The following is a 22,852-nucleotide window of genomic DNA, read 5'->3' as shown; positions in this document are numbered from 1 at the left end:
ATTAATGTTCTGGGTCAATGACACAGGAGGAGACAGGAGGAGACAGGAGGACACAGGAGGAGACAGGAGGAGACAGGAGGAGACGTGAGGACACAGGAGGAGACAGGAGGAGACAGGAGGAGATGTGAGGAGACAGGAGGAGACAGGAGGAGACGTGAGGACACAGGAGGAGACAGGAGGAGACAGGAGGAGATGTGAGGAGACAGGAGGAGACAGGAGGAGACGTGAGGAAACAGGAGGAGATGTGAGGAGACAGGAGGAGACAGGAGGAGACAGGAGGAGACAGGAGGAGACGTGAGGACACAGGAGGAGACGTGAGGACACAGGAGGAGACAGGAGGAGACAGGAGGAGACGTGAGGACACAGGAGGAGACGTGAGACTGTGACTGTGAATCCCAGCATCGAGTCATTCAGGGACAAACAGAGACGAGAGACGAGCAGAGATCAAATAACACAAATCTGCTCCAAACAATCTGAGACGTGTTTTAAAACCACGAGCTTTGATTTTCAGACGTGTTAACTTCACTGGACGTAAACCACGTTATTACAAATCACTGTTTTTCTTTGTTGACCAAAGTCGTCAGGATTCTCTAACCAGATAAAAGTCGTGCGGTCAGATAACGAGCTGAAACCAGAAACATCTGCCGACAGCGAACGCCTCCTCCCACGCACTCAGCACTCAGCACTCAGCGCTCGAACCCACGACCTCGCCGCCACGTTTCAGACCTCACGTGCTGTGAGCCGTGTGTCAGCGGCGTGAAGAACACGACTCGAGTCACAAGAAATCTGAGCGTTTACCTCCGGGTTTGACTGAAGCTACCACAGGTTCTCTCTTTGGCCTGATTGGACGGGACCAGCTGTCAATCACACTGTGGTATCCCCCCCCCTTTATGGTCTTTTTGACTCTAAATGATCATAATTCACTAAATGAACATCAGCTGTTTGAAGAAGACTTGGAACTAGAGACTGAGACACAAACTCCCGAGGAGAATGTTTCCTGACGTTATAAAGTGAGAAGTAGAGTCACTTTCTATAGACTTCTATAGAAACTAGCAGTGGAGTCGCCCCCTGCTGGTCAGGGAGAGAACGCAGGGTTCAGACACTTCTGCATTAGCTTCACTTTCAGTCTGAGAACATGTTTGATGAAGAGTTAAACACTCAGAGTCGTTCCTGTAAGAGAGAACAGTTTGCAGTTGGTGTTTCAGGCCTCAGATCCCGACGTTGAGCACAAACACTGTTCGTACGATGTCGTATATCTGTTATATGTTATATCTGTTGTGTGTTATATCTGTTGTGTATCACTGGGTTTCTTCAGGTCAGTGTTTGATAGATCCCGTCTGGAGGTGGATCTGTGCTGACTCAGCTTCATTCTTCACCTGACGAGGCTCCAGGACACAAATCTTCTCTTCAAAGAGCAAAGAGAGGAGCGTCACATGTGGGAATCATCAGAGGATCTTTGATTCTGAAAGAGTCAGATTGTTGTTGGGTCAAAGTCGTGAACCTGGAATGAGGAACGACGCAGAAAAGAGCATCGCACGTTTCTCTGGGATTTCTTTGGCGTCTGAGTGGAAACACTTTGACTAAAGAACCTCGTGTCAGTTTGGTTCTGCTCGACAGAAGCTCTCTGGATTCAAACTACCGAACTTTAGAGCTTTTAATGTTGAAGGTTAACGTTTGTTTTCTTCAGCTGCCGGAGGAAACAGGCCAACCGCTGCAGGGAACGTGGTAATGAAGAGACTCCACTACATGGTCCTTGCTCCAGGAAGTAGTCAGAGCCGCTCGAGGTGCCACACGTGATTAAAGGTGATTTGATATTAATCCACGATCAATAAACCAGAATGAAAACATGTTATTTAAAATCTGAACGCGGGTCAGTCTCTTCCTGTTTGCTTTGGATTGATCTGATTGGACGTTAGAGTCCGACACATATCAATATATTGGCCGATCTTATTCTTCGTGGTTTTTTAATTTCCTCTGAAGATCATCTGACTTTTCTCTGGATGCAGATTTAGTTCAGGTTGTTTTTATCACACAGATAAATGAACATAATATCCAGTTTATGTGTTTAATGTTTAATATTCACTGAAGAGCTTCTACTGATCATAATGTTGATGTTTTATCAGAAAATGACTCATAGAAATGTCACTAAATACATTTTTTCCAGCAACAACTTTGATCTAAAAACTGTTTTTAAAAACACGACCTCACAGATTCGATTCAAAACGTGTCAGTAGAATATTTCCTGTTTTTGACACGTTCGTTTCTTTTCTCACTCGATGACAAAGTGTGGATGTGATTTTTCCAGCTGAGCAGACGTGGTTCGGTCGGTTTCTTCTTCGTGCTGCAGCGTCACGTTGTTCACACTCGCTCACAGATGTGAAGAGAGAGCTGTTAGTTTTCACAGAAACACACGGAGGCCTGGAGTGGCCACAGATATTTGATATTGAACCTCAAACTGTTCTCTCCTGCGCACACGATACCACACGATACCATTATTTCCCACGATTTCATGCACACGAGATAAAATGGCTGCAGAGCGCGTTCCTCCCCAAAGTCTGTTCAACCAGCGGATTCTAAATGAGACTTGGAGACATATCACATTTTACTGTTGCTTTCACATTTCTTATTCCTCGTGTTATCAATGCATCCGAGGGAATTCAGTGCAGAGAGGAAACAAACGAGAAGCAGGAAGAATCCAGAAGAATCCATGTAAAGAAAGGAAAGAACAACAGTGTGTTAGAGAACAAAGACCTGAGTGAACAGGTTTTTGTCGTCTTATGATACTTTAAAGTTTTCACATTTTATTTAACGCTTCAGTTTTCAGATGCTCTGTAATGTTCTCTGGAGGCAGAAGGTCAGGATTTCATTTGAAGATTCACTGGCTCATTTCCACCGAAGCCCTTTTTCTTTGCCTGTGATAAACTCAGTGAGGCTCAGCTCCTCAGGTGTGTTTGACGGCTTCCCCCCCCACGGACACGCACTCTCATAAATACTGGGGTGCAGCTGCCGGGACACCTCAACCTGCGGCTGACGGACTTTCCATGAGCTCATCTCCTCTGAGTTTATAGATCTGCAGGTTTTACTGAATTTACCGGTGACGTATAAACATGGAGCCGAACTCCTCCTCCAGGGAATGTGGCTCCTCCACAGCAGCTGAGAGTGAGACTTTGTGAAGAGGCTGTGAAACATGTGTCGGAGAATCCTCGTGTTTGATCGTTCTCAACTAACGTGAAGTGGCAGCGTGCGAACTCGTGTTTAAAGGACCCGTTTATTCCTAATGACCTTCATTCGTCTGCAGTCAGAACATCAATATTCCATCGGACTCAGATATGGTTTGAATTTTGCAGCATCAGCGATCACATCGCGGCCTGTGTTCAAACTTCAAAGCTGCCGAAGCTCGAGCCTCAGAGGGAACACGGCTCCGGGTCCGGGTCCGATCCGGCCTCAGGAGGTTCCTGATCCAAAACATCTCCGCTTCTTCTCTTCTTTGCTCTTCAGATCATCTGTGGACTCGACAGTCATCTTCAAACTGTGCGACTTTCACACACAACTTTAAAATATCCTGTTCAAACAAACAAGCAGCAAATCTTTACACTGAAGAAGCTGGAACCAGGAAAGTTTGAGCTTTATTGGATGACTGAAATAATGAAGATGATCAAAATAGTTTTTTTAAATATATATTAATTTGTGGATTTTAAATAAAGCTGCTTCTCCTCTGATTTGTTTAGTTTGACTTGTTTCCAGACGAACTCCTTTTCTGTGGAAAAACCCAGAAATGATGCAAACTCAGAAGGTCACGAATCTTCAAGCCTTTTGATTGTGGTCATAACTTTGGTCTCGTTGGAAAGGAAACTGTTTACGTTTTAAAAACCAAAAGTCAGAATAAGTAGAAGAGGCACAAACACTGAAGGAAATCTGAGGCCTTTCATGTGGAAGACACAGAATCTACAGCCTGAAGTCAGGAGCGGTTCTGTGTCAGCAGCTGGAGAAGTGATTTCAGGATCTTAAAATACTTTGCTCAGATGTAATCAGGAGTCTCTGAGCTTTCAAACAATATATAATCTGTCAGGTTTAAGTAAAGATTGAGTCGAGTTCAGACCAAACAAGACGAGGGAGGGACGAGTTTTCATTTCTTTACGTTTCTACTGTGGAGTCCCAGCGTCTTACTGGGTTTGACCCGGAGAACCAGTGAAGTGACGGTTCACATGTGACGTCCTGCACCTTTCATTCTTCCTCTGATAACCTGGTATCTGACCCTCGTCTTCGTGGGTCCGTGGCTTCACATGAGTCACAGTCGAGTGTAGATGAACTCAGGCCGATGATGAGGTGTTTCCATGGTCTGATGTTTACAGCTCATTCATGGTTACTGCGCCTCACTCACGTCCGCGGCTTATTAAGCTTTATGTTTGCGGCGATGATTCAGAGGGAAAGTATGAGGAGAAAATAGCCATGAGCGAATCAGCCCGAGGAAGTTCTCTAATCCTCGACAGCTCCTGGACTCGGGGTCATTTCAGAAATGTGAGCGTTCAGAGAAGTGGAGGAGAAAAGCCCTTTGAGCCACTTTCCCCTGTTTCCTGACAGTCGTAGATAAACCCGACTTGCCAAGTTTCCACCGCAGGTCTTTCCCTCGCTGGCATGTTTCTGGAAAGAGCAGATAATCCAGAAACCCATAAACCTTTATTTAACCACGTCTGTGCCCTTTGACACTTCATCACATTACAGAGTTACGGTCCCTCGGAGGTTTGCCCTCACGGTGCCGCTCTATGTGGCCCGGACGCTCTTCCAGGTACTGGAGGTACTGGCCAGAGTTTCCAAGTGTCCCAGAGGCGGCGTTAGAGTTACCCAGAGTATCCCCCCCCCCCCCCCAGCTCAATGTCCTGCAGGTTACCCCCTAGTTGGCCCCACTAGTTGTAAGGGGAGTAACAAATAGCAAACTACGAGTTCTAGTTAAACAAAGTTCTCCTGTTGCAACAAAAACGACTCAAAAACCACATGGATGTAAATTTTCAGTAGTTTTATTGAAAAATGCCTCTTCTGTTTTCAGAAATAAATAAGAAAATAAGGCTGTGGAATTCACAATCTGCAGTTTAAACATGAAGCAGCAAAACCATTTCCATAGTCTCGCTCGCAGGCTTGAACTGATTCGATACTGAGAAAATGACAAGAATGAGAACAACTATATTCTGGTTAAAACAAAATGAAATAAAAAAACATACTTAATATACACCACAGACATGCAATTCCACCTTCGGTACAATTCGCTGTGACGGAATAAAGGAAAACCGATAAATATTAAGTCTAGAGATACAAAATGAAAGCTGTGTTTAACTGACATCATGAAACCAAACCTCCTTGATGACGCTGAATGAGAAGGATTATATTTAACATACTAGATGAACGTGACAGAAAACAGATCATTTCTTTTTACGTGACGTCCCGGCACCGAACAAACATGTTCAACTCGACCACTTCAGACAAACTCGATGCGAATATGTTACAAGCCAAAGACACAAAGTGGAAACACAACGATCACAGGTTTTCTTTCGCCTCAAACTTCCTCCGTTCAAACCTTCACCTGCCACAAGAATATTCACATACGTTTTCAGGCACTTGGGTATTTTCCAATGAAGTTGAGGTGTCAAACCCCTTTAGTGTGTGTGTGTGTGTGTGTGTGTGTGCACGACTCCAGAGACCAACAGGAAGGAGGACACTTGTCTTATGATGTTAGGCTGGCGGAGGCCTTTCTTGATAGCGACCTCTTTCGACGGCGTCTAAAGGACTCGTCTTCCTCCTCGGGGACGGGGACTACTCGGGTGTCGGGGTCGGGGGGGAATTGGCCTGCTCGGAGATAGCGTTTGTTCGGTTCAGCACAACTTGTTTCTCGTCACTTTTTCTCAACATGCACAAGAGGAAGTGGTAGAAATGATTTTCTGCCGGACTGAGGGTGCACTGACAGGTGGTCAACAACAGGGGGCGTGTCCACAGCGTCATACAGTAAAACGTAACCTCGTGATTTATCTGCTAATGCTATGTAAGATACGAGCTAACAAAGTCAGTCAGTTAGAAAAGTGACAATCAGTGACTTGTTCAAATCATTTTACTTTTCTTGTATTAAACTATTCAAGTTTTAATTTTACTCTTTATTCGCAAACAAGCTGAGTTTTTAATATTCTTAAAATTTGAACTATTGCAGATTCTGTTCTGGAAAACTGGAGCCTCTGTGAATTTGAAGGTTTCCTCTTGACCTTGAGCCACTCAGGAGCTTTTGATCACATCCCATGATCTTCATCAGCAGATGTGATGAAGATCATGTGACTGGATTTTCATTGGCTGAGACACAATCCCCCCCCCCACCCCCCCACTGTGGACACTCCCCTGGTCCTGTTTCAGTGCTGGAATCTAATTTACTGTTGATGTGAGAAGTTCATGTGTTTCTGCACATCTCGTTCATTTGACAAAAGAAAGGAAGAAGTCACATAAAGTCTGGTTCCTCTGGAGGGAGACGGCTTTGGGATCTTTGTTAGTATTTCATGAAACACAGATACAGCTCGGGGAGAAAGATAAAACAAGGAGAAGCTGGATTCGTGGCTGGTTTTGTACATGAAGTGGAATCTGAACCTCCAGGGCCACATGTGCAGAAGTGATTCAGTTTGACCCTGAGCAGTTTCCAACACATGGAGAAAAGAGGCGATTGGTCGGCGTTCAGCAAAGCAGCAGGTTGTGGTTTGCAAGGCACAAGCTTTAAAAGTACAGATCTGGAAACTAATGCAGTGGACTTGATTCAAACATCATTTACAAAGCACAAATTAGTTTATTTACACGGCACCTGGAGAGAAATGCTGTTAACAGGGTTGCTGCTGCTGTTGTTGCCGGCTGACGCTGCAGAGGATGCAGATGTTTCTCTGTTAAACATCCACCTTTGTTAGTATTTGTGTGGTTGTTTGTTGCTGTTGTTGTTTCATGCTCCTCCACTGAACACAAGGTTCCTTTGTTTGGTCTCCGAGATTCAAACAGGTCGGTGTCATCACCGCCGCCGCTGCTGCTGCTGCTGCTGCTGCTGCTGCTGCTGCTGCTGCTGCTGCTGTTTGTCTAGTGGCTGTGAGTCGTTGTTAGTACTGGTTCCCTCTTTGTTGTTGTGTTGTTTCTCAGCATAGTTTGTTAATGGTTTCCGTTGGCCGTTATCCTCTAAAACAGCTCTAGAGCGAGCAAGCGAGCGTTCAGTTACAGGACGTTTTGAGTTTTGGGTTTTTTCAGGAAGTCAGCGAAAGCAGCACAGGTGAGAAAGTTTACTATGCTGAACCTGAAACAGGCCAGAGGATGGAAGGTGTCAGGTCAAAGCAGGAAACAGCGAATCATCAACTTCTACGTTTCTCTGTAATGATTAGTCATCTAGATTCCACACATGCATTTAGTCCTCATGAAAAAGTACCAGGGAATTCTCCTGTTGAGCATCAGACCCCAAGTCAGACCAGAAGATAAATCATTATATATATGATTGATATATACATTGATTCAGAAGTTATAGAATAATGTGAAAAGTCTTCGACAGAATCTGTGCTGATAAAAACACGACTAAACTAAATCCTGAACTTCTCATCTGCTGCATCGTAACATCTCGTCTCTGGATACAGAGTCGAGATGTTTCAGCTGCTCAGAAGTTCTGTGGAGTTTTGTGTCTTTGTTTTTGACCCGTTTGTCTGAAACAAAGAATTTCATGAGCTTTGTCTCCAGAAAACTGTGATGAGCAGTTTTCATCATCTTCTGGTGTATGTTGATCAGTCAACAAATTGATTATTAATACAAAAGTCACAGTCATGATTCAAACGTGTCTGAAGGTGTCACTGTTGTAATCTTACAAACATGAATGAGTAAAATGATCTGTGTGTAAAAGCCACAACCTGATATTTCTTTCTCATCTGACTTCAGGTTCTGACGGAGAACAAGAGAATTCCCCCAAATGTTAAAGTTTTGATAGTTTCATCCCAAATTCAACTGTCCTCCAGCTGAAAGCGTCAACTACATTTACCAGTTACACAGTTTTAAAGATAACGACCTAAGTCCCGGGCTGCGGATCCTGATACGTACCTACGTATCCTTGCCCGTTGTAAGGAATACCGACACACTGAGAGGAGTCGCAGTATCCAGAAGGTCCAGGAGGACCACGCACTCCAGCGTGTCCTGCACGTCCAGGGGGACCGCGGGGTCCAGTGGAGCCGGCCGGGCCTGGAGATCCTGTCCTACTTTCTCCTGGTGGACCTGTCGGAGGGGGGGGGGGGGTTAACATAACTTCATACATCAGAACTCAAGGTGCGACAGACACATGATACAACTTTACTTCATGATATTCAACTAACTGGAAGTTAAACTGAAAAGCAAAACTAGATCCAGTAAAACTTTTCTCAGACTCAACAGATCTGTGTTTTAATTGAGGGGTAAACGGACCAAACAGGATATTATCAGGACATTTTATAGAACAAGCAACAGAAAACCAAACTGCTCTATTCTTATATTTAACAGTTAACATTTGTGTAAAGAAACTGGAACTTTTGTCCACGTTTGGCAAATTGTGGACGAAAGATTAAATAATCAAAAGATTTTATGGAGAAACTTTAATGTGGAAAATGTTGATTCTGAGAAACTCTTGAGTTTCACAGCGACTGTTCTTCATGTATTTGTTTTTATGATCAAACTTCAGCTTTGAAAAGTTTTTAACGATTGATTTAGTGATGATTTGGAGTTTATTGTTCTCTTGTAAAACTGCCTCAGCGTCCTGGCAGCGCTTCGTGATCTCTGAAGCAAACAGATAATTATGGCTCAGTGTCATCACTGCGTTTTCCAGCTGGAAACATGATCTATTGAAAAAAGCTGCAGTAACTGCTGCTGACAGAAGAATAAAAGTGTGAGGGGAAAAGGAAAGAGGCAGGATTTGCTGATCCTGACTCCCCCCCCCCCACACCCCCCTCCCCCCCTCATGTCTAGACGTGGACAAAGCCGACTTGGAAAGTTTCCCTGCTGGTCCGTCTCCTGCTCGACGCCGTTTGCATGTGTTGTGAATGAACCTCGTCTACCGTGACTCACTGCCGTCCACTTCCTGACTCCCGTTTCCACAACTCGACCTTGTTTGCTTTAGAAAACACATTTTGTTCCAGCTGCCTGACTGGATGCGCTCGGGGTTGCGAGGCTGAAGTCTGGCTGCTGGTCGGCAGCAGGACTAGTGGACGCTGATTGGTGGAGGCGCTGGTGGGATGACATCACGATGCTGTGGTTGACGTTTGAGCTGAGTCGTGTGATGAAGCTTTTAAACTTGATTCACAGACTTTATTGATCCTGATTGGTTTCATGCTAACGACATGTTTTTGGACTCGTAGGTCCAGTTAGCAGCGTTTCATCGTCTGCATAGAGTGACACCTCTCCAGCGATCTAACGTTAGCTGCTGCGGGCTAACAAACATGGTGCCTGTGACGTACCTGGAGGTCCTCTCGATCCTTTCTGTCCGGCGGACGACAGTCCTCGTTCACCTTTCTCTCCTGCCAGACCTGAAGCAGACAAAGTGAATCAGTGTCACGTGGTTTTATCGTCTGTCTCCTGCAGCTCGTTTGTCTTTTCATGACAAAGGCAGAAATTTGCATTTCTGCTTTTAGAGCAGGAGGAGGATTGTGAGTCAACAGTGGGAAATCAGAGTAGCTGATGCTCGTTAACGTGTGATGTGATGGTTTTGTGATTTTTAAATAAACCTCTCGCTCTGTAAATAATCTCTGGTGCTCATTGGAAGCTGAGGTTTGTTTTTATAACTCCTGCTGTGTGGTAGATCCACAGGCTCTTACCTCTCTCTCCCTGCTGCCCGGGCTGACCTGGACCTCCGGGGAAACCGTTCCTTCCTGCGGTGCCCGGCTCTCCGCGGGGTCCCTGCCTGCCGGCTGTTCCGGGGGGCCCTGCAGGTCCGGGGCTGTTACTGCGCTGCATGCCGTTGGGGATCTGGTTCAGTAACGTGTTGACTCGAGACATTTGTGCTGCAGAAAAGAAGGAAAACTTAAGTTCAGTCCAGAGCCTTTTACAAATGGAATAAATAAAAAGAAACCACTTACAGTTGACTAGCTGCTCACAGACTTGTCTGGCGATGGATCGCATCATGTTCTGAGGAGCGAAATCGCCCTGAGCACAGAGAGGAGGGAGTTTTATTTTCCTCTGAAGGTTTCTCGGGTTCTTCCTGATGGTTGTGTGATATTCCTGATATGTTGTTGTCTTTATTTTAATTTTAAAACTTCATTTCTCACTGGAGCTCAATCTGATGTCATTAAGATTTACTTCAGTCAAACATTTGTCCTGACAAACGTCTGAAGACATAATCAAGACTAATAATAAAGTGTGCTCCTGTGTGTCTTTCACATTTTGTTGAATTTGTATGTACATAAAGTATAATGACAAAAGTAGTATCTTAACAAAGAATAAACACCGAGACCATAAAAGCTTCATTTTCAATGATCTCACTTTAGATTGAAAGTTGTTATTTAAATCAGATGTACTCACTCTCTCTCCTCTGTCTCCTTTGGGGCCGAGGGAGCCCTGAAAACACAGAACAGGTTAAAACATTAAACTCTGACGACACTGGGCGATCGTGCAAAGGGACAGCGAGACACTCACAGGAGGACCAGAGTCTCCGTTCTTTCCTGGTTGTCCTGCGGCACCTGATGTCCCAGGAGATCCTGGGGGTCCCTGCGAGGACACGGACAGAAAATGATGAAGATTCAGGAAACAGACGATTAAAACGTTTTCATGTCCCTAACCCGATAAAAAGAAATGTTCTATCATCACAAGTTTAGTCTGACACCAGCTCGTCCTTGAGCAAGGCACTTAAATGCTCAGCTGGGTGTACTCGTCCTTACCATGGGCCCTGTGGGGCCTCTGGGTCCAGCCGGTCCTTCCTTTCCTTGAGGGCCCTGGAATGAAAAGACCAGGACTTAAACCCTGAGCAGGATGCAGATCAGAGAGTCGTCATTAAAAAGCAGCTCGTCTGAACTCACCCTCACTCCCGCCGGTCCGATCGGGCCGAGCGACCCTGCAGGACCAGGTGAACCCTGGAAACACACAAATCAAACTGTGAATAAAAGGTCACCTCTGCTCAAGCTGTCTGTCTCGCAGGCGGATTAATGCGTGTCCAACCTCATTTACTCAGGAACCCCGCTCAGGGCTTTTACTGTCGGTCCTCTCCGCTCTTTGATGCATACGATTTACAGGGAACTTAATATATTCCAGATCCATTTTATTGGCCATTATAAAGCAGGGTCTGTAAGTCATTAAGTGCACGTTGCTATGGCAGCTGCTCCAACATGGTCACCTGCAGCATCAACACCAACAGATTCACTCGGGGAGGTTTTACTGGAGCAGAGAGCTGATTGGTCACGAGTCGGATCAGAGGGGGTAGAAGCCTGCAGCTGTTCGAGCTGATCAATAAAACAATATCAACTATTATCACCGTGACAGGAGTTCAACATAAAGCTGAAGAATCTCAGTGAGGAGGTTAAACACAAAACTGAAGTGTTCGTGATTCTCGGCTCGTAAAGAGTTTAAACCACAAACGTAACAGAAATAACAAAGTAACATTTATGATGATAACTGTTAATATACTGTGGGTCATGTCCCCCGGTTGTACCAGCTGCTGTGTCACAGGTTTGATTTCCACTAAGCTTCAGAATCCCTGAATGTTCCCTCTGGACGAGCAGCTTCTATCGTTCCTCCCAAGTCGTCCCGAGGATGAGACTCAACAATCAACTACATTTCTAAGTTTGACCAAGTAACCCGACGACTTCACTGAATTTATTTCTATTTCCTTGAATCTTTTAGTTTTTCTGTCTAGAGCCTCCATCTCTGAATGATTCTGCACTTTTCATGAATAATCAATCTCTTACCACTTCATAAAACGTCCTGCAGAGAACTCACAGCGTAAGTCGATGAATCAGAGCTGCAGCGCACGCCAACACTTTCTTTATGAGCGAAGGTGTGATTTTCTCTGCCAAATATCTCAGGTTGGACGGCAGCTCTTCGTAAATTCCCAGATAAACAACCGACATCAGGGGGAGGACGGAGCAGCTGCTGGCTCGTCCTCCGCTGAAGTTTAATTTAAAAGTAATATTCAGAGAAACAAACTCCCTCTTTTCTCTCTGAATCCCCCCACAGCTGGAAAAGCGTCTGCCCCCAGCCACGTGGCTTCAACTCTTAAATATCCCTGATTCCTTTCAGCTGCACTCACCTTCTGTCCAGGTAAACCAGAGTCTCCGTGGTCTCCCTTGGGTCCAGGGCGGCCCTGAAGGGAGGAAACATGTCAGTTACACATTCACACGATTCTGTTGCTGTGATATTTCACACGAGCAGTTAAATGTGATGTCAAAATGGCCGCTGGTGAAGAAGCAGCTGATTGAAAGCGTTTGAGCCGTTCAAGGCCTGAATGGAGGTGAAGCTCCTCAGGTTGAATGTCTCATGTAGTGTTTGATTTAAAAGTCAGAGCTGCAGGACCGTGGACGGATCCTCGCTGCTTCAGGAGAACAACACAGAGGAATCAGGAGTCGAATCTTTAAAACCTCTTGGTCTTGGACGGAACAGATTCTTGAGGACAGGACCTGAACTAATGTCCTCAGTGATGTCACCTTCTCCTGGAAACTAAACCAGGGAACGTGTCTGTTTGATTTGGGAACATTTTCATTTCCCAGATCCAAACTCAGATTTATCAGCATTTTTTAAGGTTTCACTTCTTCTTCTGAGTCATGAACCTCAGATTCTCCCCCAGCTTATAAATAAATCACTAAAGAATCTGGTCGACCTGTGTGGCTCACAGTGTGTGTGTGTGTGTGTGTGTGTGTGTGTGTGTGTGTGTGTGTGTGTGTGTGTGTGTGTGTGTGTCTGTGTGTGTTTATGGACTCACAGCCTCTCCTGGAATCGACATCCCGCTGGGTCCTTGAGGGCCGGGTAGACCCATGGGCCCAGGTGGTCCGTTATCCCCCCGCGGGCCGATGGGCCCCTGACAAACAGAGAAGATAAGAAACATTAAATCACAGCAGGAGTTTGTTGCTGATATCTGCTGACGTCTCTCGTCATAGTTCAGGTATGCTATGCTAATCTGTGGAAAAGAGCTACAGGAGATGAGGAATGCTGAGCGCGGATCGAACAGAACCTCCCCTCCCTTCATATCAGAGGGAAAAACACTCATTGGATAAGTGGAATCAGATGTTCTCACTCGCTTCAAAGCTCTCGTACTTTAAACAATCTTTTGTTTTCATGGAGGGCAGATAACTCAGGAGTCTGATCCTCATTTAGTGTTTCTCCTCTGCAGGACGGTATAGAAAGAAGACGTTGTTTTAAAGATACTTACAGCAGAACCTGCTTCTCCTCTTTCCCCTCGGGGACCTTTGCTTCCAGGGGCACCCTGAGGAGGAGGAAGAGGAGCAATCATCACATTATCACAACAGACACAAGAGCGAAGAGCAAAACTGAGCAACTCTCGACCTTTACAGTGGAAAATATCTTCTTTAAAAACACAGAAAACCTGCTTGATTTTATTTGATAACATCCAATGTGAAGATAAGTTAAAAATCCAGTGTTTAAAACATCAGTTAATAAACTTGGGAACTGACCAGAAGTGTTTGGTAGGAAAGAGGAAAAATCTTCACATTAACTCCACTGATGATTTGCTGTCAAATCTTTCATGTGTCGCTTTAACTTCATATGTTTTCATGATAAAATCAACTTGAATAAACATCCTCAGGTGAGTGTTTTCTTAGGAAATTCAAAGAGCATATAAATATGAAAGAACATGTTGTGTGTTGTATTATTTTGTGTGTCATACACCAGTGAAAGGTGTATTTGGTTTGATGCCTGAATTATTGGACAATAAAGGTTTGAATGTTTGGTCTAGAACATTTTTCTAGTGATTTTTCTTGATTTGTTAACGATACAAAAACACCCACATCTTGTAAAATAGAAATTAGTGCAGTGAGGGTGAAGGTTTATCCTTCAACTGTCAGACGGCTGGACTCAGAACTCGCAGCAGCGTTTACCTTCTCCCCCTCTTAAAACATTTTATGAGGCGTCGCACAGAAGGTTTCCGAGGTTACTGCGCTTCAGGGCGCAATATTCTGCCTCGTACAACATACAGTATATAAATAACCATAAATAAAGAGAGAGAGCAGCTGATGTCTGAGCTGTAACATCCCCTCAGAGGTCGCACTTTCAAAATAAAACCCCTGCATTTAGATACAGACAGGTTTTATTTCTGTGTTTCTTCATCACATCAACCTCTAGAAAAGTGTGAGTGTTCTGGTCTGATGTGTCACAGCACATGATTTTAAAATATCTGTTATATGTGAGGGAAATGGTTCATGGAACTGATCCTGGAACTGATCCTGGGACTGAACATTACCCAGCAACCATCATGTTTCCTACAAATGAAGCTGGAAAAGTCATTTTCTACGAGACAGAGCTGAGCTGTCACATCAGTTTATCTCTGACATGTAGTGACGGGAAAATAAAAGTGTCCAAGTGGAAACACTCGAGTATAGAAGCAGGATTTCTCCCTCGACTCCAGGAAATGTTATGTCTCCCTTCTGCTAATAACATGTAACAGAAACAGGCTGAGTTGGTTCTTACCATTGGACCCTGAGGCCCCGGGGGCCCGGAGCCCTCTGAGGTGCAGGAGCAGGAGTTAGGAAGAGCCGGACACTTCAGCTCGTCCCTCTGGAAAACAAACAGGTCAACGTCAACCACACTGTAGAGATGAAGAAGTCAGATCCGAGTTGAATGTGATTAAACGTCTGAGATCGTCTGAGTCACTTCCTCAGCAGCAGAGGATTCAAACTGAAACATAAACAGTCACTGACGTAAACTGTGAGGAAACGTCCTGACAACGTGTCGAGAGCGGCGGCAGGAACCAGCTCAACACATCTGAGGAAACATTTTAAACCAGTGTCGCTTTGGGCCTGTCCCTGAACGCCCCGTGAAATATCTCCCAGAGTTCCACTGCAGAGCTGAGGTTAGAAAAAACACCTCCGTACTGGTGGTGCAGTGGTTATCACTGTCGTCTCACAATGAGACGGTTCAGGGTTTGAACCCTGGTGTCCGTGTGGAGTTTGCATGTTCTTCCTGAGCCGGTGTCGGCCCTCATCACCAAAAGCTCTGGAACCTCCTTGTCTTTCCAAGTGGACGTCTTCGTCTTCTACGTGTACGGCTCCTCTTCTTCATCCTGAGATGTTTGTGTCCAGCTTCACGTCCGTCACGTGTTAGAAACCTCGTCCACACGTCCACTCGCTCTCTGGGAGCATCAGAGGCTCACGATGGTGAAGACATATAGAAAGGCCCCTTATAACAGGATCAGTTTCTCAGGTCTGTGATGTTCAAAGTGGAAACACTCGGTCATGGTGGTGGCGACTTCTTCCGCTCATTATATGTATCATATTTTAAAAAACACCATATGGACACGTTAACGAGGTTAGAAATTAGATTTTCGTTGCAGGAGGTTTTTAAATCAAACACACACTGGATTTGTTCTGCGGACTTTTCCGTTCATGTGTGGACGTCAGACTCCGGCTCTCTTTCCACCGGGTCCCTGCTGATCGCCTCCATTTGGACCGTTTAACCGAATGTTGTATAAAACAGTCCAATCAGGCAGCTGTCTCTGCTCTGCAGCAAATTGAGATAATAATCCAGAGTTGAATCCTTTTCAGAGGGGCTGGGATGTTTAAGTGGAGACGTGCTGCGCTCAGACAAAGCTCTGTTTGTTGCAGCGTCTCTGGAGATCTCTGCTGGGACCGAGGAGAGAAGCCTTCATGTTGAGAGAGTCCAGAGTCCAGACGCCGAGCAACAGGCCGAGCTGCTTTAAATCCTCATTCTGCTGCTGCTGCTGCTGCTGATGACGAACAAATGTTTAACAGCTTGTGTGTGTGTGTGTGTGTGTGTGTGTGTGTGTGGAGGATAAAGAAACAAGGGGGACTTTTCCTACTATAGAGACGATTGTAAATATGGCATTCATGTGCATACGCTCTTGCTGCCTGCAGATTTATACCAGAGTATCGAGCCCTTCTCCTCCCATGCCGCAGAACATCAGTGTCCACATCTGTTTCTGTTTCATGCTATGCATTGCAGAGGGACTTTATCTGATTTCATTTGGACCTTGTGTTCTGCAGAGTCACTCCCACATGTGAGCGAGGAAGTTAGGAAAATGAAAACGGACGAGTTCAGAAAAATAAGGATAAAGGTCGTGAGAAAATTAAAAGTCCACTGCAGGATAAACAAAAAAAACCCCACAATGCTGTTGAATGCATAAATCTAAAGCTGTTTACACACATGACATTTCCTGTAGTCAGTGTTTGTGGAGCAGCAGCAGCAGGTTGTCGGGTCCGACTCGTTCAAACAGGAACATGTGGGGAACATCCAGGCGAGGGGCGGAGCCTGTAGAGCAGCAGGGGCGGAGCCTGTAGAGCAGCAGGGGGCCGGACATGACGTATAAACTCTGCTGTGGAAAGATCAGTGTTGTTGTTTACAGCTCATCCACACCGGCGTCGGCCCTCATCACCAGAAGATCTGGAACCTCCTCGTGTTTCCAAGTGGACGTCTTCGTCTTCTACGTGTACGGCTCCTCTTCTTCATCCTGAGATGTTTGTGTTCTTCCAGTTTCACGTCCGTCACGTGTTAGAAACCTCATCAACACGTCCACTCGCTCTCTGGGAAGCTTCCACACATTGTCCTGCTGTGTCCTCACATGGACTCACGAGGACATGTTACACACATTTTACTAGGAGGCTGCAGGAGATGATCCAGAACATGTCCAGAGACACTGACTCAGACAGGAAAGTGTCAGGACTCGAGTTCCGGTCTGAAAACAGCTGATGCTGCTTCATAAGAGCTCTGATGAACATCTTGTATTATCTCTGTTCAGCCGCCTCATGTACAATAACTTGTTTATTTCTCTCTCTGGGTCTTTTCCGAGTCCTGAGCTCTTATCTGAGTATAAAACACACACACGCACAATCCGGATGAATGTGTGTTACAAGATAAACACACTTGTCTGCTATTTACTCAGAAGAGGCTGTAAATACTTCCACAGCAGCCAGTGTCTCCAAAACTAAATCCTGAGCCGTCCCTGTGTCTGGATACTTTCTCTGGAAATCTGTTTTAGGAAAAACCAGGTGGTCTGTTTTCTGTGAGGAAAATCCATCAGCACACACAAAGATGAACTACTGACATACAACAAACAACAACACACACAAAGACAACGGACAGACACGAACACACAGGGAACTCTCAGTCAGGAGGCAGAGTTAATGTGTGTAATGCAAAATAACCGTCTTTTTACATTAAACCTAATTTTCTTTACTTCAAGGTTTCAAAACTAAACGTGTATAATTACACTTTGTGTCTTCGTCACAATTTGCCAAATATTCCGCTTCTTGTTTAACATGAGTTCAAACTTATATCATGAATAAAGGACAAAGGAGTCAAAGGAGTCAAAGGAGTGCGTGACGGTGCTGGTGGAGTTTGTACATATCAGTCAAGTGGTCAGCTTCGCTCACCATGGACGGGAGGTCACAGCATCTGTCCCGGCTGGTCCAGGCCAAGCTGCAGACGATATCAAACATCTGGAGCTGGAACTGTCGAACAGAAACACAAAACAGAACATGGGAGAGGTGTTGTGAAACCCCCCCCCCTCACGGCTCCCTGAGGACAAGAAGTGATGTCCCATCAGCCCCGGGGGGAGAGAGGAAGCGTCTCATGTTGACGGATTCACACACAGTCCTGGTAAAGTATGGTCTCATATTAATAAAGATCAGCCCCTGATTCTAAAAACAGAGGTTCTGAGATTTCAAGAATAAAGTCTCAGTTGAAAAGATCGTGTTGGTTTCTTTATTGTGAAGAAAGAACCAAATGTCTCGTTAGTGGAGGAAAAGTTTGGTCGACTGTGAGGTTATCGTTGGCGACTTTATTCTCGTAATATTATGACTTTATTCTCAGAATGTTCTTAGTCTAATTTGACCCTAATGCTCCAGCGTAGATTCTTCCAGTTGCTAATGTTAAGTTAAGTTAAGTTAAGTTAAGTCATCTGTGTTCAGCCTCCAACATTATTGATCAACTGGGAGCAGGTTTAATTTAATTTTAATGAATAAATAACATGTTTCAAATCCCTATATTAAATCTACACTTTATGAAAAAGAGAAAGTGATCCTTTGCTGCTGTGATGAATTTGATTTAAAGTGTTTCTATAAATGAAGTTCGTCTCTACAGCTCAAAGCCTGATTTCTTGTCATCACATTACACTGTTGCTGTGGTAGCTGCAGTCAAACGCTAACATGAAGTAAAAGACGTTTAAAGTCCTTGTACATCCTCAGTGGGATCTTTCCCTCTGCAGGATCAGAGTCCACTCACAGTTGCAGATTCTCTCTTGGAGCCGCTGGACTTGGACATCTTGCCCAGGACCTGGTAGCCGTCGCTGGACGTGTTCCCGGCAGCCTTGATCTCCTTCTCAGCCACTTCTTGGCAGTCGACGTTGAGTTTGACGCCGGTGGATGAAACCAGGACATGGAGCTTCAGAGAGAAAGAGAAAGGAAGAAAAAGAAGGAAGAGCAGATTTTATTGGCACATTCTTTGTTCCACGACCAAGTCTTGTGTCTGGTTTTTATCCCGATGGCCTGCAAATTATTAGGTTATGCGGAGTCTGGCGGTGGAGCCTGATCGGGGGGGGGGGACGTGCTCCATCGTCTCCGCTGTAGTTCTGTTTATTGAAACACCTCTGGAATGTAAGAGAGCTCGCACAGAGGAAAACCAGCGCTCCTTTAATTTCCATTCATTCAGAAAGAAGAAACTCCATCACAGCTAAATCACTGCTGCACGGAGATTCGAGTTCTGACCAGAGGACCAGAGGAGGAACGTGTAGAAATCCACATGATCACTTCCTGGTGGTGTTAAAGTTTAAACTAGTGTTTCTTGTTTGTACGAAACGTAAAAAACCTCAGAACCGAGGTGCGTACGGAACAATGACCTTAAAGCCGAGGTACGGACCAACCTCTTTGCTTGTCGGACTCTTGTGAGTAAAGTACTGAAACTGATGATGTTGTATCAGCGGTAGTTTTGCAGAAATAAAAAGATTCGCTGTGAAATGTTCGATGCCCGAGCTGTGTAACAAGTAACGTTCACACAGATTCCAGCAGCTGGAACAATGTCTTTGTTCATGTCAGCCACAAAGATCCTTCTTTGATCGTGAATACGAAAACAGCAGCGGAGGAATCATCTCCTCACTCAGATCCTCCTCATGATGTCATTCTGTGGTTGAGCCCCGGGCCCCTCTGAAACCCAGCGGCCGGCTGGAGCCATTCCAACTGTACGCAGGGAAAACATTGCTTTTGTAAAAGCCACGAGGCGGCCGCGGCTCGCTGCCTGCGGCCGGCCAGCGTCTGCGGAAATGCAGGGGCATGTTTAACAGACCACAGAGACACACACGTCCAACAACGACTGTGTTTCCATTAACGCTTTGGATTTCAGACAGGCCGTCGTCAGCTTTCATGAAGTCAGCAGGTTCTGTCAAAGCTTCAGAGTGTCGCTCTCAACACTTCACTCATCCGGGGACACTGCAGCTCACGGGATATTGACTTCAAGAGCCAGAAATAACAGCGACATGATGGACGTGAAGCTGCTGATATAAATGATATGTTTAAATATGATCCAAAGTGTGTCGCTCAGACTCGACAGGCTGGAAAATCCTCCGACCTTCAGAGGAACCTGATTCACTGTGGATAAGATCAGCTGTTACCTGCCAAAGTCAAGATCTTCTTCCAGATCAGGGAAAGGTTTTAATCTTCACTCAGAATTCTGGGTTTATCAAATATTACATATATTAATTAAATGTTTACAACCATTGTGAATCGTCAAACACTTATACTGATGTTATTTAACAGGTCTGGTGATATTCAACATTTTACATTACACCGGGTTCACGTTCCACTGATTTCTCATGTTTGATGATGAGATGAAGACGTAAACTAACTCGACCAAGTGAAGCTGAGACTCTAATCCTCTCTCTGGACTCTGTCTGACACCGACGGTCTGGCTCTGTGTCGTTTTTCAGATTTATCTGTGTGATTTTTTCTCCATCTGATGTGAATCTGTGAATGTGTTTCTCTGTGATGGCTGATGGGTAACACAGAACTCGCAGAGAGGATCCTCCGTCGGGCCACAGAGACGCTCAGACACCAGGTATCCACGTCAGATACGAGCTGTGTGGTGAAGCTCCGCGAGGGGAAAGAGGATTCGTGAAGTCAGGCGTGATGATGCTCACGTCTCCTGGATCTGGCACATTGCAGAGACATCAGCTCACAGTGAAGCTGCAGTCGGGTTCAAGCTGACTTTATAAATCATGGTTGTTTCTGCAAAGCTCAAAATGTCCCAGTGAGCTGTGAGGTTTGGCAGATCTTTAATCTGACGTTAATTCAAATCATTCAGCAGTTCATTTATCTTTATCGTTTGGTGGTTTGTCTGTGACTGTGAAAGAAAAACCTCCAGAGTTAACACGGCAGAGGTTTTAACCCACTGATGTACACGTGTCCAGGCTGCAGCAGTGCTCTTGAGCAACAAACTGAAACCCAGGCAGCAACTGGGGTTTTACTGCCAACTCCGATGGAGGGAGGAGGAGGAATTTCACCCTGAGGGAACAATTTTCCATCACTTTCTCTTTCTCTGTGAAGGTCCGAATCATTTATCACATCTGTCTTTTAAAAACTCCACCAACAAGAATTTTAATTTTGGCCCGACTGGGTGAATCTTAATCCAACCCTGGATTTTAAAAGAAGTTGTTTTTGTGCCGTCTGAAGATGAACCTAAAATTACAGCCTCTGTCTCGGTGCCAGCGGGAGGAAAGAGATAACTTAATAAAGGACAAGGGGAAGAGAAGAGCCCAGAGGAGTGTTATTATCAGAGGGCAGCTGTCAGCAGGTGATCTGCAGGCAGGTCATAATCACTGAGACTCTCTGCTGTTATTACAAATTGCTCATAGTTTAACGCCTCCCTGCAGCAGACGCAGTGCACAGGGGCATGCTGGGAGGTAAAACCACAAGAACTCCCCTGTGGTCGGCTACTAGAGGCCGGGAGGAGAGGGGGGAGGCGGCAGGGAGAGATGGATGGAGGTGAGGGAACCTCCTCCCTGCTGCCGCTGCCCTGATGTCATTGTATTTTCCAGGCGAGCGTCCCAGCAGGGACCACAGAGCGTTTTCACCCCTCAGAGGAGCTCAAAGATCGGTTGCAATGTTTGTTCACGGCTGTCCACACGACTTCCACTCAGCGTTACGTCTTCGTGGTGCAATCAGCATCGAACCTCTGGCCTCAGCTGCACTGCGCCAGATAAACTCTCCCACATCAGGCCACAGATTATTTGTTTTGAGACGGAAGGAAAATAAAGTTTGAGCTTCTAAAGGCTTTCTTTTGAATTGTGTCGTGAAATTCTGACGTTTGATCTCACGACCAAGACTCAAGTCTCATGAAAAAGGTGCAAATCCGATGTGATTGTTGCTTTTTGAGTGAGGATTGGTTCAAGTTGCAGAACATGTTCCACTGTTGCACTTGAAAACAAGTTTGTTATTCAGCTGACGTTCGTTCATATAAACCATCATATCGTCAACATATTGATGAAGTAATAGAAACACAAACTACATCCTCCATCACACCTCTACCTCTGGAGGAGGGATCACTGCAGGTCTGTAATATATTCAGTTTGATCCAGATGTTTCCAATATGAAGAAAACTGAGTCTAATGATGTATTTGATCATTATGTTACCTCTAAGATTTAAGGTTTTATTATTGGTAAAACAATAGTGTACTTTGAAAGTCCGTCTATGAGGTGATAAAGTAATGGTGTAATTTGAAACGTCAAAAGTCAGAATTACTGTCAAACAACATTGTGTGTTTCTGTTTCATTCTGTTTCTGTAAGTTGAGTGAAATCGTTTACAGACTCACACACAGTGACCGAAGAGTCGCTCGTGCACGTGATGTTTCAAAGAGTTCTCTCGAACTTCACGTTTCATCTTGGAATTCTCCAGTTCAAGTGGAAAACGGGGGGGGACATGTCAAGAGCAGAGCGACAGAATCAGCAGCATCAATCTGCGGCTGAATGTTTAAACCGAACCAGCTCCGGTCTATTGATGGTTTTATAACATCCAGAGGACACAGATGTCCTCCCCATCAATTAGACGGTTTGACCTGAACACAGTCAAAAACAAGAATAATAAAACGCAGCCCCGGCTTGCAGAGCCGGAGCATCATGTGTTTTACAACCTGCCCAGGACCATCTGTTTGTGTGAGCTGACATAACTCCACTGAAACACGTCTGGAGTTGCATGTGAGCAGCTCTGCCTGTAATACACAACATATTTGGAATCTCAGGCATCTGTATGATCCCTGGACGTCCAGCGAGAACAAAGCAAACTCACCAAGAAATTAGAAATGGTATATAATCCAACCATTAAAGACACATCTGACTTTCTGCTGGACTCTGCTCACGTTAAGCTGACTTTGGATACTTCTTCTTCTCTGTATCTTTAGCGTTTACCTTGTGGAAGCTCCCGTGGAAGATGCTCTTCACTTGACTGTTGTCGAACGTGACCCTCTGGGTCTCGCCGCGCTCGTCTTTGTTGTAGAAGGACACGGTCTGGCTGGAGGCTGAGCACAGAGAGAAGAGACATTAAAAGAAATGCTGCTTTGCCTAGTTACGTTACTTCTTGTCTGTACATCAGAGCTGCTGCTCCTCAGCTTCTCTTTCTGCCCGGAGGACTTTCAGCTTTAATCAAACTTCAACAACTTTTCCTTCGCTGACATCTCATTAATAA

The 22,852-nt window shown here is 45.2% G+C and overlaps 1 protein-coding gene across 3 annotated transcripts in view; it reads right to left on the bottom strand.

Moving 5' to 3' along the window:
- Positions 1 to 5,467: 5,467 nt before the first annotated feature.
- The window catches only part of col12a1b (collagen, type XII, alpha 1b), an 84,706-nt gene continuing 67,321 nt past the window's right edge, over positions 5,468 to 22,852 (bottom strand). For all 3 annotated transcript variants that reach the window (XM_034580559.1, XM_034580561.1, XM_034580560.1), the window contains 16 exons: positions 22,576 to 22,685; positions 18,406 to 18,564; positions 17,556 to 17,633; positions 14,638 to 14,724; positions 13,364 to 13,417; positions 12,917 to 13,012; positions 12,248 to 12,301; positions 11,022 to 11,075; positions 10,884 to 10,937; positions 10,642 to 10,713; positions 10,528 to 10,563; positions 10,086 to 10,152; positions 9,825 to 10,010; positions 9,468 to 9,536; positions 8,086 to 8,256; positions 5,468 to 5,838 (listed from right to left, as the gene is read on the bottom strand). In XM_034580559.1, coding sequence (XP_034436450.1) covers positions 5,717 to 5,838; positions 8,086 to 8,256; positions 9,468 to 9,536; positions 9,825 to 10,010; positions 10,086 to 10,152; positions 10,528 to 10,563; positions 10,642 to 10,713; positions 10,884 to 10,937; positions 11,022 to 11,075; positions 12,248 to 12,301; positions 12,917 to 13,012; positions 13,364 to 13,417; positions 14,638 to 14,724; positions 17,556 to 17,633; positions 18,406 to 18,564; positions 22,576 to 22,685 — 1,469 coding nt within the window. In that variant the 3' untranslated portion in view covers positions 5,468 to 5,716. The remainder of the gene's footprint in view (positions 5,839 to 8,085; positions 8,257 to 9,467; positions 9,537 to 9,824; positions 10,011 to 10,085; positions 10,153 to 10,527; positions 10,564 to 10,641; positions 10,714 to 10,883; positions 10,938 to 11,021; positions 11,076 to 12,247; positions 12,302 to 12,916; positions 13,013 to 13,363; positions 13,418 to 14,637; positions 14,725 to 17,555; positions 17,634 to 18,405; positions 18,565 to 22,575; positions 22,686 to 22,852) is intronic.

Source organism: Hippoglossus hippoglossus, chromosome 24 (assembly GCF_009819705.1).
Source record: "Hippoglossus hippoglossus isolate fHipHip1 chromosome 24, fHipHip1.pri, whole genome shotgun sequence".
In the NCBI taxonomy this organism is placed as follows: Eukaryota; Metazoa; Chordata; class Actinopteri; order Pleuronectiformes; family Pleuronectidae; genus Hippoglossus; species Hippoglossus hippoglossus.
The sequence above is the reverse complement of the archived record's forward strand: the minus strand, read 5'-3'. Positions and strand labels throughout refer to the sequence as shown.